The sequence below is a fragment of the Aptenodytes forsteri genome, unplaced genomic scaffold, assembly GCF_000699145.1.
Source record: "Aptenodytes forsteri isolate BGI_AS27 unplaced genomic scaffold, ASM69914v1 Scaffold8, whole genome shotgun sequence".
NCBI classification, from domain to species: domain Eukaryota; kingdom Metazoa; phylum Chordata; class Aves; order Sphenisciformes; family Spheniscidae; genus Aptenodytes; species Aptenodytes forsteri.
In genome coordinates, this window is record NW_008796218.1 from 3289018 (window position 1) to 3304232 (window position 15215).

Here is a 15215-nt window from a genome sequence, read left to right on the forward strand (position 1 = left end):
GATTGCCTATCTCTTCAGATACAAGTTTAGAAACATGAAATCCTATCTACCCACTTAACAAACAAAAACTACTACAAACTCTGCCCATGACTTCTAAGTTTCTGCAATGAGAAATGTAAGCAAATATCACTGGAAAAATTCAACTCTGTGCCCAGCCAAAACATCACTGAAAGCAAAGTATAATTATCTATCTCTCAAATACTTTTTAGTTTACTATTACGATGTTGGATAAATATAATCTTGTTAACATAACTATTTAATCGCCTCCTATTTATTCAGTCAAAAATGGGAGGTCAAATGTTTGTGTTTGTGGTATAAATAGGAAACACGTTCTAATTCTACAGTAACCTCCGTCTGATTCCAAGAGCTACCGAGCAGATGTGTTCAGTGACATACCCGGGATTTGTAGGTACAACAGCAGTTGCTCAGCATTATCCAGTCCCAGGCCCCATGTCATGATCTTTTAGGACTGACGATGCATACAAGCTCAAATTAAACTTCAGAGCAACTCATTATAAGTAAAACAGGACATTCTGGAAAACTAATTCTACTGATGGAAATGGATAAGAGTAAGTTGAAGTTAAAATAGGCAATGATATCATATATAAATCTGACTTAAGATGCAAGATGCTTTTGTAAAAAAATGTTTTTCATTAAAATTAATTTCATTTTCAGTTTTGCTCTATGTTTGTGAATGTGTTTCAGTTAAATAAGATACAAACATTAAAAGCAACCAAAAATGCCCTGTATCAAACTTAAACATTGATAAATACCTCTGTGCAGTGTGCATATACTTAGTGCATCTTGAGATTTTAATTTTAGCTGAAAATTCTATCTGAGACAGGCCTTATATTTACAGCAAGTTAGCTATTAAAGCACACAGCTAGCATTATTAAGAACTTTCCTGCAGAATTTAAATAGGGCAAGTCACATTTTTATAATATATATAAAATTAACTCAGTGATCTTAAAAAGGTAAAGCATATTATGATAATTCTATGAAAGGTAAAAGGTAACTAGCTTGAGCACATTATTTTTAAAAAGTGTAAGAAAACTGCAGTTATATCCATAAAAAGATCATCAATTCCCTACATCCAGTAATTTCCCAACAATTTCAAATGTGAATTTATCGCTCTTACATGACAGCTCTGTGCTTGTCCATATGGTAAGACTAAGTGTATTCTTTCTTTCGACTGAATGCATACAAATCCATTGCCGGTAAAAATTCCTGCATAGAATGCAAAATGTATTTTCTTGTGAGCAAGTATACTCTAGATATTCAAATTCAGTTATCAACTCAAACTCTCAAATGTTTGTGGGAACAGGACAGCAGACAAATCTGAGTATAATGAAAATAACCCAATTTAAAAGCTGAAGTGACTTCTGATGGAAAATACTTTGCAGTGTTAGCCCATCATATCTGAGCAATTTATAGTCAAAGTATTTCAATGTGACAATATTTATTGCTATGAAACTGGAAAAAGTGACTCGTCAGCTGACTGTAAACAAACATCTATCTATTGCTGTGGTCATCAGGTCATTCAAAATTCTTCCTTTTGAATGTGCGTCACAGAGCATGAAGAAGTCTCATGAGGAACTTTCTGGCCAAGGGGATTTACTGGGCCTATTATTCTGCTCCCGATATTTATCCTCTGATTCCGCAGGAATAGCTGTTCCCGGTTCAAGAGTTTCTGATCTAATATGCAAAGCATTTACAATAGTCAGCAGGAAACTCAATATGCTTTTGCCTGTGCACTCTGGAGCTGGTGTAACTTTTCCATTAACTTAAACAAATGCTGCTGTATTTTTAGACCATGTAATTACCCTACATCAGCAGGCTGGCCCTTGTGAAAGTACACTGGAGAAAGATTCAAGCTCTATGTTTCTCTGCTTATAAAACTCTGAAACCCAAGCCCTCGGATGTGGTGATTAATGAAATGCCTCTTGATCATTTGATCTGATCCCACTTGCTGAGGTAAATTGTTTTAGTTTTCCATTGGCATAGATAGGATTTTTTGGTATAATGACTGGAGGGTAAAGACTTCACACTTGAAAAGACATACCACTCTGTGTTAATGGACGACCACTGAGAATTGGAACATGTCTTAACCTTCTTCATTCCTCCCTCAAAGATAAAAGACTAAGGAGATATTTTTGTTATGTCCAAAGAAAGTTCCTTGCTTGAAATGCTGTACGAACATCCTGGTAATAGCATTAGCTCTGTAATTCTGCTGTTCAAAAACCTCAACAGCTCTGTGATTACAAGCATTTGTCAAGAGGCAACAGGCATTTGGCAATGACAAAATCTGTCATTTTTTTCTGAAGTTGGAGTGTGCCAGTCAACAGCTGCATTAGGCTGTCAGCATAATGCACCGCAAAACATCGGCAGATTCACAATGCCACCATTAACACTTTAATTCAATGTTTTGATAACAAGAAGCTCCACGAGGCATACAGTTGGCCTCTTCTGTCATAGAAGTCGGTGCCTGCTTCAGATTTGTCTGTGCTGAGATTCAACATGGTCACTGTAAAACATGGCCAGGCCATGCTTCATTTGTTACAATATTTCATTTTCTTTCTTTGCTTGTAAAACAAATTTCAGTTTCAGAGAATGAAGAACTGATTTTAAAAGAGGTATTGCCAAGAATACCTATTAAAATACTTCTGCTACCCCAATAAACAAATTACTAATGCATTTGAAATTACAGCACAATAAAAAGCTTTAGAATGTAAAAATAAACACTTGTAGTGATTTTGGAATTTCATATAACACACAAAGGCCAGTGGTTTCAGCAAGTAGTAGTTATCGCTGAAGTTTATAAAGTTATATGAAAGCATTTGATGTATCTGATGTATTCAAGACAAGCAGACACTAAAGCAAATGGTGGTTTCATGAATAATCTGCTTTGCTTTATTTTATAGGCCAATATAATTTCTTGCATCTTGTTCTTGACCTGTAAGGCCATCTTCATTTCAGCACATGGTTCCCAAGTGTTTAAGAATATGTGAAAACAGTTATTCTTATTATTTCTTTTCCTTACTAATCTGAAAAAGAAAGAGCTTGATTTATTAGTGATTTTTTTAATGTGTGTTTTTTTGTCATCAGTTCTTGTAGAAGCAACTTCTGGATCCAGCTCATATGAAGGGTCCTAAGAATATCGCCTACATTTCTGATCCTTATGTCTCAATGGAATGGGACTACTATTAGAGGAATGGGAATCTCTCAAGTGGGTAGAAACACTCTCACAGCAGTCTATGTTGTGTATCCAAGAGCTGTAGCTCTCCAAGAAACAGTAGAGAAACAGACATCTAGATCCCCAAGAAGAGGCATATATCTCCACTTAGGTGGTGCCTGAAACACTAGGGGATAACATCCCAAAAGGCAGTACCTCTGTGAGTGGGTACGTGGATGAAGGTCAAGGTGTTTTTCAGGGGAAACACGAGGTTGGAGAGGTGTAATCTGCAGGCAATGTCCTTAGCACTGGATGGCATAACCTCTGAGGCGGCCACAAAGCTTGCAATGAGAATCCACTGTACAGAAAACCCTCTTGGTAGCAATCAGAAGGAAAGGAGGACAAAACATCATCCACAGACCTTAGCTCTTAGAAATGCATTCAGTTCTTTTCTATTCCCTTTGTGAATCCATTATTCATCAGCATGAATCTTCTACTCCTTAAGAATTTCCTCACCACCTACAAAGCAAGTATTGCCCAGAAACTATACACTAGGCTATGTATTTCCAAAACTAGTTGGCAAATATAGCTAAGTTGTGTGTTAGGCTATTTAATGGCTTTTGACAAGAAAACAGAATCTCATCCTCACTACAAAGCTCAGGGAAGAAGATTTTGAGCCTGCATGTCACAGATTATTCACAGCTCCCAGCGATGTAGGGGAGAAGTAAGCAATTTTGTCACCTCTGAAAATATCAGTACCATTTAGCCTGTATTTTCACAGGGAGCAAACTGCTGTTCATAAAATACTACTTTAATTACCTACCTACAAGTTTAAAAAGGGTCGACAGTCTGAACTCCTCTGAATGATGGTACTTCAAAAGCTCAACTGAAGAGGCTGAAACGTGGATGAAGTATCCTGGTTTTGCAAATGACTCAAAGGAACTGTATCCTGAAAGCCATGTATTCTTGTGAATGACATATGTAGATCTGTTGTGAAACTCTTCGCTTTTTTCCCATTTAGAAAGAACAAGAGTATTATTAGAGGCCAACTGAAGAAAATAGTTTGGTCTCTCAGCTGCTTCAAATGAAATCAAGTTGGAATCTGAAAAACACACACAGAACTCATTTACTTGCTGATATATGCATAATAAACTAAACTCGCTCTGAGGTACCACTACTGATATTAGTAGCATCAGCAATGAAAACTGACTTTGGCCTTATCAGTGAAAATAGCCTGAATCTTGTAAGAAAATATACTGTATAGAGATTGCAGAGTGCTAGATTCTGATGGATATTTAGTTTTCTAAATATCCTACAGATTTCAACAGGAATACAAGCAGATTAAAACATTTGCCTACACCAGGATAAAGGAATATAGCCCCGCAGTCAAGCAGAACTTCAGTTTACAGCCTTCACTCAGCCATATATTTAATAAAAATTTAAGCTTCATCTATCTAGCTTTACAAGTAACGTTTGCCATCAGGAATTTATAGCTTAAGAGCTCAGCCTTTCATTAAAAATAAATTACAAAAATGATTTTGCATTCAGCTTACAGCTTTATGTCTTAATTTCTAAGCGGTCAGCTCTCTAGCCCTTCCCCTAAGAATAACAGCAAAGTCTGTTTTCTGGCAAATGTACCCACATGATACCCTACCCTGAAAACAGTACTGTTGATTTCAAGCAAGCCTCTGTACAACCAATTGCAGAGTGGCAGATCTTGAGCCCATTACAGGCATCTGTTGCTCACAGAATTACTTCATTCTGTTTTGCTGTAAACTCTGCTATTCTCTTGAAAACAGCCATTAATGTAAAATCAACTAACCCTCCAGGCCTGGGTAGCGTTTCTTGAAAAAAAGAATGCATAGAAAACAAATGATCTCTATTAAACAGATAGACTATCACATTCTAGAATAACGCTTCTGGAAGACCAACTTGTTTCCTGAGCATAAAAAGTTCAATTACTCTGAAAAACATAGTGGCACTTGTGAATATCTTTTTATTAGTTGTCTGTAGCAAGTAGCTATTTGATAAGTAACAATGGACAGTCAGTGTGACTTATAATACCTGCCATATAGCCAATCAGTACATCAATGTCCCAAACTTTCCATTGTCTACGATTTGTCTGAAACTGGTGAAACACATCCATTTTTCTGAGGTACCAAAGAACCAAGAACACAGATATATAAATGAATACATGGATATGAAACATACTGTACTGATTGTATAAACTCCTCCATGGCCAAATGATGAAATGCCATTTGCTCAAATTGGACTATAAGGCACAAATTCCATTTGCCAAGTTAAATTCTGAGTGATTTTTACATGGGAATAGAACAGTAGGACTGACCTTCCCTTTCCAAACCTACATTGAATGCAATGTACAAGTGTCTCAAAACTATGACTAATAAAAGAAATCTGGCCCTGGATATTCTGTTACATGAGTTCTTGTGTCAGTTCTACAGACAGCAGTATTACTAATCAAATGCTTGTCATTTTTTCAACTGACCCATATCCCTTCTTTGATTACACAAAGACAGCCACCTTCAGGCTGTCCAAAGAGCTGATCAGGGGACTCTGGGCAGTAAAACTGTATTGAGACTCAAGTGCTCTGTGGGCATTAAAATTGCTTATGCAGACAACTCTAGCATTTAATCAACGTCACAAAGTGCTGAATATATTCTTGTAAGCTTTCTCCACCTGTCTGAAGGTGTGCAAGACTTCTTTTGTCTGCTGAATAAGCAAGCAACACATTCCTTCAGTGGAAACTTAAGTTGGGACCTGAAGGAGACAAATTTGCAGTATACATTCTTACAGAGCTCAGGTTAGGGACAATGGGCATCTCTGTACAAGTGGGCAGACAATGAGCGGTGGTGACAAAGTGAGTGAATTAGGGAGTACTTTTCTTGTATCATTTCTCTCCCATTCTTTCCCATGTCCCAGTTCTGCCAGAGGAAAGGTGGAGGGAACACCACATATCTGGAGCACTGGGCTACAAACACTGGTTTGGTGCTTCTGAAGGTTGGGGCAGGGGGAGCTGTTGCTTTTCGACTAGAAGTATCTGCTTATAAAGCTACAATCATCTAATTAAAACCAACCAAATGAAAATTTTGGCAGACAACATTAAGGTGCACAATCAGCTGACAGATAAAGAAAATATTTTTTGACCCAAATCTCATCTTAAATGTAGGTTTGTATTCAAGGACAGAATTTGCTCTGCCTTATTTAAGCCTCTAGGTTACAGCGACTTTACCATGTGCTTTGGGTTTATAAAGTCCTGAAGTCAGCATAAAGCCCACTGCATGTCCAGGAACAACATCATCTTCTTTCACTGGGAAAACAACCCCCCCCCCCATTTTCCCTGCCATTACAAATTCTCCATCCAAATAGCTGACCAGTTTGTATGGACCCTTTCCCAGAGCTGTTGCTTGAGCTCTAAATATTATGATACAGCACATAAATAAAAACACATCTCTCTACTCTGAAAATAGATCTAGGTGCCATGCACTAAACTATAATGACAACCAAAACAAAGCCAAACTCCTTCAGAAAATACCTGTTCTGAAAACTGTCCAAAATACCTAGTTTCAATTTTCAAGATTCATGATTAGCTTCTCTTTTTCCTCCCTCTCATCCGCTTCGGTTTCATAGTCACTTTAATTAAATTAGCTGACTCCTCAGTTATTTGATTTAGAAGTAAATAGTGTTCTACAGACCACCCTGAGATCCCTCTCAACTGTTTATTTGTATGGTTGAACTTTAAAAGTCTTTAAAAAGTCTTCAAAACCTATTTTATTAGTGTCCAATGTGTGAGGCATTTTGCAGGGAATAAAAGTTTGTTGTCATCAAGTATTGAAGAACTCCTTGAACAGTGTATACACAAATGTAACCACTGGGAAGTGAGACAGGAAGAAATCAGCATCATAAGCAAAAGAATGGTTGTATTTTACCTATAAGTAAAAAAAGCCAGAAGGATGTGGTTATAATTTCACAAATCTTAGTGTCACACCTCCTCACTTAGTTCCAATTTCACTGCAGAAAAATATTTTAACGTTTATTTTTAAATGTTATTTGAAATTATTTTTGTAAACTTCTCTGTTAAAACCAGGCATTTTAGACCACACCTGAGCAATTCACCTCACTACCATTTTACCCACAAGCCAGGATGCGGCAAGCATACATCTAAGGTAGAAGTTTCCCAAAACTTCTCAGCTGATAGTTGCAGCTAATACCATTGACCCTTAAAGTCTGTTCCCACAGGTTAAAAGTTTGGACTGCAGTTTGCAGCCTGCCCTCATATTCTGGTTCTCCCTAACCTTAAAATTTATTAAGAGTTTTGAAATCCTAAGGAGGCTGCACTACAACCAGTGTTTTAGATTGTAATGGCATAAATAGGTGGCCAGTTAGGACACAAGCCCATGCCTAGCTAAACATGTACAGCGATACCTGGTTACCTTCAGTGCAGGGAGTTGAAAAACATTTTTTAAATTACTTAAAACATCTAATGTTCTGGAAATGTCATTTTTAAAAGTCAAAAAGTCTTCAAAACCTATTTTATTAGTGTCCAATGTGTGAGGCATTTTGCAGGGAATAAAAGTTTGTTGTCATCAAGTATTGAAGAACTCCTTGAACAGTGTATACACAAATGTAACCACTGGGAAGTGAGACAGGAAGAAATCAGCATCATAAGCAAAAGAATGGTTGTATTTTACCTATAAGTAAAAAAAGCCAGAAGGATGTGGTTATAATTTCACAAATCTTAGTGTCACACCTCCTCACTTAGTTCCAATTTCACTGCAGAAAAATATTTTAACGTTTATTTTTAAATGTTATTTGAAATTATTTTTGTAAACTTCTCTGTTAAAACCAGGCATTTTAGACCACACCTGAGCAATTCACCTCACTACCATTTTACCCACAAGCCAGGATGCGGCAAGCATACATCTAAGGTAGAAGTTTCCCAAAACTTCTCAGCTGATAGTTGCAGCTAATACCATTGACCCTTAAAGTCTGTTCCCACAGGTTAAAAGTTTGGACTGCAGTTTGCAGCCTGCCCTCATATTCTGGTTCTCCCTAACCTTAAAATTTATTAAGAGTTTTGAAATCCTAAGGAGGCTGCACTACAACCAGTGTTTTAGATTGTAATGGCATAAATAGGTGGCCAGTTAGGACACAAGCCCATGCCTAGCTAAACATGTACAGCGATACCTGGTTACCTTCAGTGCAGGGAGTTGAAAAACATTTTTTAAATTACTTAAAACATCTAATGTTCTGGAAATGTCATTTTGCATTTAAGTCTCTATCTCAGGCCCATCCAAAACTTGAGAAACCACAGGTACCAATTGAGAATTTCCCCTTACCAAAGACAAAAGGCTTCTGCTCCTGCTTCTAGTAGGACTGGAACTATTTCACTCTGGATTCATGACAAAGTTACATAGAGAAAACCTCTCTCTGGTCTAAGAAAGTTTAACCTTCCTGTCTCCAAAACTAAGTAATTCTGGGCAATGCTACTATATTTGAGGTAGAGAAGAAAATCTTCAGCATAGAGATGATTTTTTTCCCCATTGGCAGCTCCGAAACATCCTACATTGAATACTGAAGAGCTGGATTAGCAAACAGTAGGAAGATACAAAGTGAGAAGTATATGATAACCGTGTTTATTACAAGCTGGTCACATGCAAAACTCTCCACTATTTCAACTAATTTCTGTCAGTGAGAATTCACAGTAACAAGTAAAACTAATAACACACTTTAAAAGTATATGTTTTCATCAAACTTCATTTCACTACTACCACAGATGTTAGAGGTACTGCACTTTCGATCTGTTACAACTGCAGTAAGATTATCTAGCATCAGACTATATTTCATTTATGAAACAAAACAAACCAAAAAGGAAATGTAAAACTGCAATCACCTCTTATATTTAACTGGCCTTTATTAAAATTAATTTAAAGGCTTAAATAGTGATTTAGATAAAATTCCACTGCATTAGCAATTTGACCCCAGTCAAAAAATCTTTTCAGCAGTCGGTATATCAGAAAATGTAAATTTTTTTGGCCATATCGTTTGGGCCTGGCATGCTGCATAAGTCTCTTCTAATTTAAACTCAGTCCTTCTCCGATATCTTTCTGGGGGTGAGCTGCTGTAATATGGAGTCCAACAGAAGACCAAAATATCACGAGCCATCTGGATAGACAGGCTTCTACACGAGCTTGATAAAAAGAGTTATAGAATAAATAGCAGGAGTCCTGACCATTCCTCACATCAAGCTGGCTTGCAGTGCTTGTATGTATACCACGTCTAACTATGCAGACACTCGCAATGTAACTTTAAAATAGTCTGAATGTATATTCCAGTGTTAACACAGCAATATAGCACCCAGTGCAGATTCAAGGTTTACTCTAGCACCTTGTACAAGTTTTCCACCTCTCTGAGAGCCATTCTAATGCAGCAGCAATGCTTGTCACTCAGGAACTTAAAGCTAGGTCAGACATACCTAAATGGAGAGTTAGTCCCTGTTTGGGCACAAAAAGTTGAAATATCTTAATAGCTGCCTCCCTCTGGAGGCTGCACAGGAGATCATGATTGGTTTAACAGACCCACTGGGTATCAGTTTTGAACTGCAGTCAGTATGCCTTAAGCAAGTAGTGCCACTAGTACTATTGGGTTGAGTAGTCTATTAATTACTTAATGATTTAATAATCACGATCCATAAATGCAAAGAAAATGAGTTAAACATATTTTTGGGAAAGACCCAGGAATAAAAAAAGATTATGAAATTAAAACCCTTTGAAAAAGCAAATTAAACCAGTAAAACAGAATCTTGGCTATTTAAATAATATAATCATTCGCAACTGTTTTCATTAACACAATTATTTTTATACAAAGTACTAAGACTTATATAAAGAAACCAAAGATTCTATTGACATTTTTACAGCTCCTTTAGGACTTACCTTTGTTGAAATATTCACAATCATAAGCTAAAAAATAAAAAGAAAAGAAATGCAGTTGCAGGCATTCTGCAGATAACCAGGTTTTCTATTACCCTTAATTACAATTAAGAGGTAAGCCAAATGCTTGGCCAAGTTAGATCATACACAAACATTTATTTAAAAAAAAATTGCCAAATATTTACTGCTTTAAATAAAGTACTAATTTAAACTACACTGTTTTAAATAAAATACTGTTTCCTAGCAGGAAATACTAAGCTTACATACCTACAGCTGTCTTTTTGTGACCTCTAGTGGTTAAGACTAAGCTTTGCTGTCTTTCCGTGCTCACATTAAAACACACATACCATTTATATATAAAAAATGAAGAGCAACCCTCTTGCTCTACGGCAAATTTGCTGTGTGACTTTGAACTAGCTGCATACTCTCTCTGTGCAACTGCAGTTAGAAAAATGCTTGTTTTCTTCCATTCTTTCCGTCTTTCCCTTTTTTATCACATCTTTGAGGAAATTACTGTCTCTTGTTAGGCATTTGCACTAGGTGCCATACAAAAAGGCCTCAGATTTTTTTACAACTTCTAAGCATTGTTGAATAGGGGTACTAAGGTAATGACAAAGTCCTGCTTAAAAACCTACTTGTTTTTCTTCAGAAGACCTTTATATTTCATACTTGCTTTGGGGGCAGTAGTAAGGCAGCTATGTTTCCTAGACCCTGTTAAGAAGGGAAGTCCTCCTGAACATGGAAATTACTTGAGCTGTTAACTTTGTAACTTTGCTTTGAGGGACACATGCCACATCCTAATACAGACTTCCCATGACTTCTCCTTTCACATGATAGGACAAGAAAATAAAAATAGAAGAGTACCACCCACAAATATGGAAAGAACCGTGTAATCCAGCTAGACCAAAATGAACACGGAGGGCAGTGAGAGGCACCCACTCATCTTCCTACCAGTGTGGCTCAGTGATTCAATTCATGGCCCCAGGTAACTTAATGTGATTGATTTTTCAGGTCTGGGTCTCATGAATGCAGACAGTGACAGCCACTGGCAATGCTAGTTAAGTAAACTTACGACACATTCTAGGGGACCTCCAGTCTATAGCAACTCCATGCTGGCAGCACTGATGTGCATATGCTGATACACTTGTACAGAAACACTCACAGTCACCTCCTTGGTTACAACCACATGTATCTGTCAAGCAGTTTGAGTAAAACCAGGTGACGTCAATCTGGAAATATAAGTATCACTTATCAAAAATATTCATACAGACACTGGCAACAATCACCTCAATACAAAGCTATTAGTCTTTCAAAATTTAATATATAAGACTTCAAAGTGTTAAAGATTTTAATTTAAATGTTTCCTGAAACACAAGAAAAACAGTTTATTAGAACACATCATAAAATCTTGTACAGTACTTACGAACATGCACACTGACTTAATTGTGTTACTAATGGGTCATTAAGATGTTGATGTGAGCTTGTGTTTTGTATGGTTTTGTAATATTTAAACCATAATAAACTACAAAGAAGCTTATGAAATAAGATAAACTCTCTCTAAACTGATCACAAATCAACAAATCTCAGCAGTGTTAAGAAAGATATATATAAAATGTAAGAAATAAAGTAGATGGAAAACTTTTTCATGTGAGAGCAGTTCATTCTCTTCATATTATTAGACAATTTCACAGGCAAATTTGTGATTTTTTCCCTTAGATTATTTTGAAGTCTTGTCTTAAGTGACAAAATTTCTAAGAAAACTGTCAATGCTAATTTGCTTATTGAATGGTTACACATTCTATATGGATTTACGCTTCAGTAATACCTACACACTTATGAGGAACTTAGTTGCTACCTACCTTATACAGTGGACTAAACCAATGTTACATTAATACAACTTTAACATCAGCTTCCACTTTCTTCCAAAATAATATACAAAGCAACCCTGCAAGATTCCTGGTTGTCTTTCATATGAAATCTCCTTTCTCCCTAGGAACCATTCTGACACTTACACTCTTTAAGCCATGCACACAGTGTCAATACCTGAACATCTTGGGGTATGTCATTTTCCATATAAGACCTAGCTCTGGAAATCAGTCTGTCCCCCTCCCAGTTCTCCAACTGAACCTGAGCCTGTTGACTGTCAGAACATGTTGTATGGCTCAATTATTTCCTTAGGTGGTTGCCTGAGTAAGGAGATATATGCATCTTTTTTCTAGGAATGAGTTCTTCACATCTGATACCACCTAGATGAAACTTCCAATTTATTTAAATATGCCTGAAAAAAGTGCATGCTATATAATACATTTGAGCAAAATAAAACAAGTGGTTATGCTTATGCAAATAGTGCTTGGGATAAAAAAAAGATAACACAAAAATTGGGTAAGATTTTGTCTGTGTTAATTACAAAGGGGGCTAATAGGACTGCCCATATTGTAGAATGCTAAATCGGTGCCAAAGCGGCTTACTGTCTAGGTCAGCTAAGTGCAGATAGTCCTTATAGGTCCAGTTAAACATTCACATTTTAGAATCAGAATAGGTATGGGTTAGACTTTCTTCGTATTCTCTTTTGCTATAGTAGTCAAAATTATTATGTTATGGTAGACAAGATGAACATGTAAAGTGATGCGAGTTGAAGAGTAAAGTTTCTCTAGTGATATGTTCACTTTCACATCTTTCTATACGTGACCACAACTCACCACTGGATGGCAAGCTTCAAATGCTTCACTTAACAGTATTCCACATTCCTTCTTGGCAAATGGCTCTCTAAGGGGATTCAAACCGCATGGATTTCGAATGTCAGAGCTGTCAACACACTTAACCAGAAAGCAAAATCAAGGTCAGAAACTTGTTTCATAACCACTTTGTGTTTGAACTTGGAAAGCATAGTTTTGTTTGGTTTTTTTTTTTTAAAAGAGATGTAAAACACAAAAACGAATGCGTCATTTATGAAACTAAAGCAAAACTAAGGTATAGAATTAAAAGGAGATGCTAATCTGCAGAAAAGGAAGAGTACACAATCTGAAGAAATGTTCTCTCATTTGTCTGAGAGCAGCAGAAAAACACATACATACATATAGGTGTAAACAGAGCTGCCATGCATTCCCAATCTGCAGTCCTTACACCTGAATAGTCTAGCTTACATACATAACAAAGTTCACTCGGACGACATACATTAGAAGTGTCAGAAATCAGATCTTTTTAGTCTAACTACTAGGAAGGAACATTTCCACGAACACCACTAGACACATGACATTAAAAAAGTTCAATTTTTAACTTTACAACATACGGAAAGAATATTTTTTCTTTTCATTGCTATGGTTTCACAGTTAAATATTTCCCAGCTATGAAAGATCAGCTAAACTGACAAGAGTCTAAAGTGAACCCACAATTCTTCCATTACGTAAAAAAATGACTACTTTACTGTTTAAACAACATCTTCAAAAACACTTGTAAATTCAGAATATTGTACAGCATTTTTCTCTACACTATAGCACTGTGTAGAAATAAAGGTGATTATTTTCTTCTCCTTAATGGATTATGATATCTGTAAGAACCATTGATATTGCCATTTGCATTGCTCACTGATTGATACTTCCAGGAACAAATTTCTGATTTCATTCTAGATAAATTATATAACAGCAAAAAATCTACTAGCAAACACATTCTTTTTACTATGTACCTCTACAGCTGTCCAGCTGTTTCCAAACTCTTGTGAGTTTGTTAATTCAAAGTTATCTGGAGTCCTCAATTCATTTACTGTCTTCAAATCAAAATTTCCACATAATCCAGTCAATTCACCCTGGGAAAAGAGATATATATATATAAAAACATATTTCCACATCATACAAAACACTACCAGCCACAACTTTTCAAAACTTGCTTTTTAAGTTCCTGTCTTCAGTTGCTTAATTATAAGTTTGTCAGAATTTGATTCTTCTCAGCTAAATTTCAGCCAAAACAGTTCAGCTCTTTGTGATAATAAAGCTATGGAAAATATTTTATTTTGACAACATCAATATTATTCCCTTTCAACTAAGTATCTCCAAGCCTTTGAGAAAGGAGCTGATCTTTTGTTTACAGAAGTGACCTGTTTGCTAGCTATGTGCTTTTTTATGCTTCAGCAAAATAACACCTGCTCCAGTCATAAGGAATGAGTGCTGAAGGAGAATGTTGCCTCAAAGTTATTTGTTTCTGTTGTTACAGAAGTTAGACAGTAAGTAGTCACTGGAAAAAAAGAGTAAATGAGTATTTTAATTGACAAGGTAATTGAATGCTTCTCTCCTTGACCCTGCCACTGAGTTCCTATATGATTTCTGACACATTGTCTATTCTCTGAATAATGATAACATGTCTTACTTAATAAGACTTATATAAATACCTCAAAGAAATAGCAATTAGAGTGTTGACTTCCACTTACCTGCCACTGATGACCCATCTGTACATGAACTGTTGTTCTCTGATCCCAAAGAATGGTGGTGTGCTCATCAGGAAAATGAACAACAGTGAAAAAACCAGCTTTCCATAACTGTATTTTCTGTAGTTCATCTACGTAACTAGATAAGCTCTGTTCAAAATAAAACAAGGCAGCTTATAATGTAAGTAATGTCTTCACAAAATGTTCACTTGACAGGAAATGAAACACCTAAATAAAATGAATGACACTGTTCCCAGACAGAAGTCCAAAAACTGACAGAAGGCCACACACAGGGATAAATGCTTAAACAAAAGTGGTATGGATTTTGATTGTGAACTGTGTTGTATTTATGATTTTCACATTTTAAAAGTTGATTTTATATCAAATTTACAGGATGGGTAACAGCAACTGGAGTGAAAATTAAAATGTTAATGGTTCATCTGTGAGGTAAAAAAAAAAAAAACCAATCAGTCTTAAGGTTCCTGGTTATGATTTTCACTTAGTTATACATTATTGCATTCAAAAGGTCTTAGCCACATGCTTTTTTGAATGTAGATAGGTATAAAGATGCATGGAGCATCTTCTTGAAATAAGGAATTGCCTAAATATGTCCAGAGATTGCCATCTTATTTACATAAAGCATTCTTCCCCCCATCCAATAACAATCAGCTTCCAAATT

General features: G+C 36.2%; 1 protein-coding gene across 1 annotated transcript in view; it reads right to left on the bottom strand.

Moving 5' to 3' along the window:
* OTOG (otogelin) overlaps positions 1–15215 on the bottom strand; it is a 104784-nt gene that overhangs the window by 36982 nt on the left and 52587 nt on the right. The window contains 7 exon segments of the mRNA XM_019474491.1: positions 3996–4274; positions 6423–6590; positions 10123–10149; positions 11192–11348; positions 12819–12935; positions 13802–13921; positions 14540–14686. Coding sequence (XP_019330036.1) covers positions 3996–4274; positions 6423–6590; positions 10123–10149; positions 11192–11348; positions 12819–12935; positions 13802–13921; positions 14540–14686 — 1015 coding nt within the window.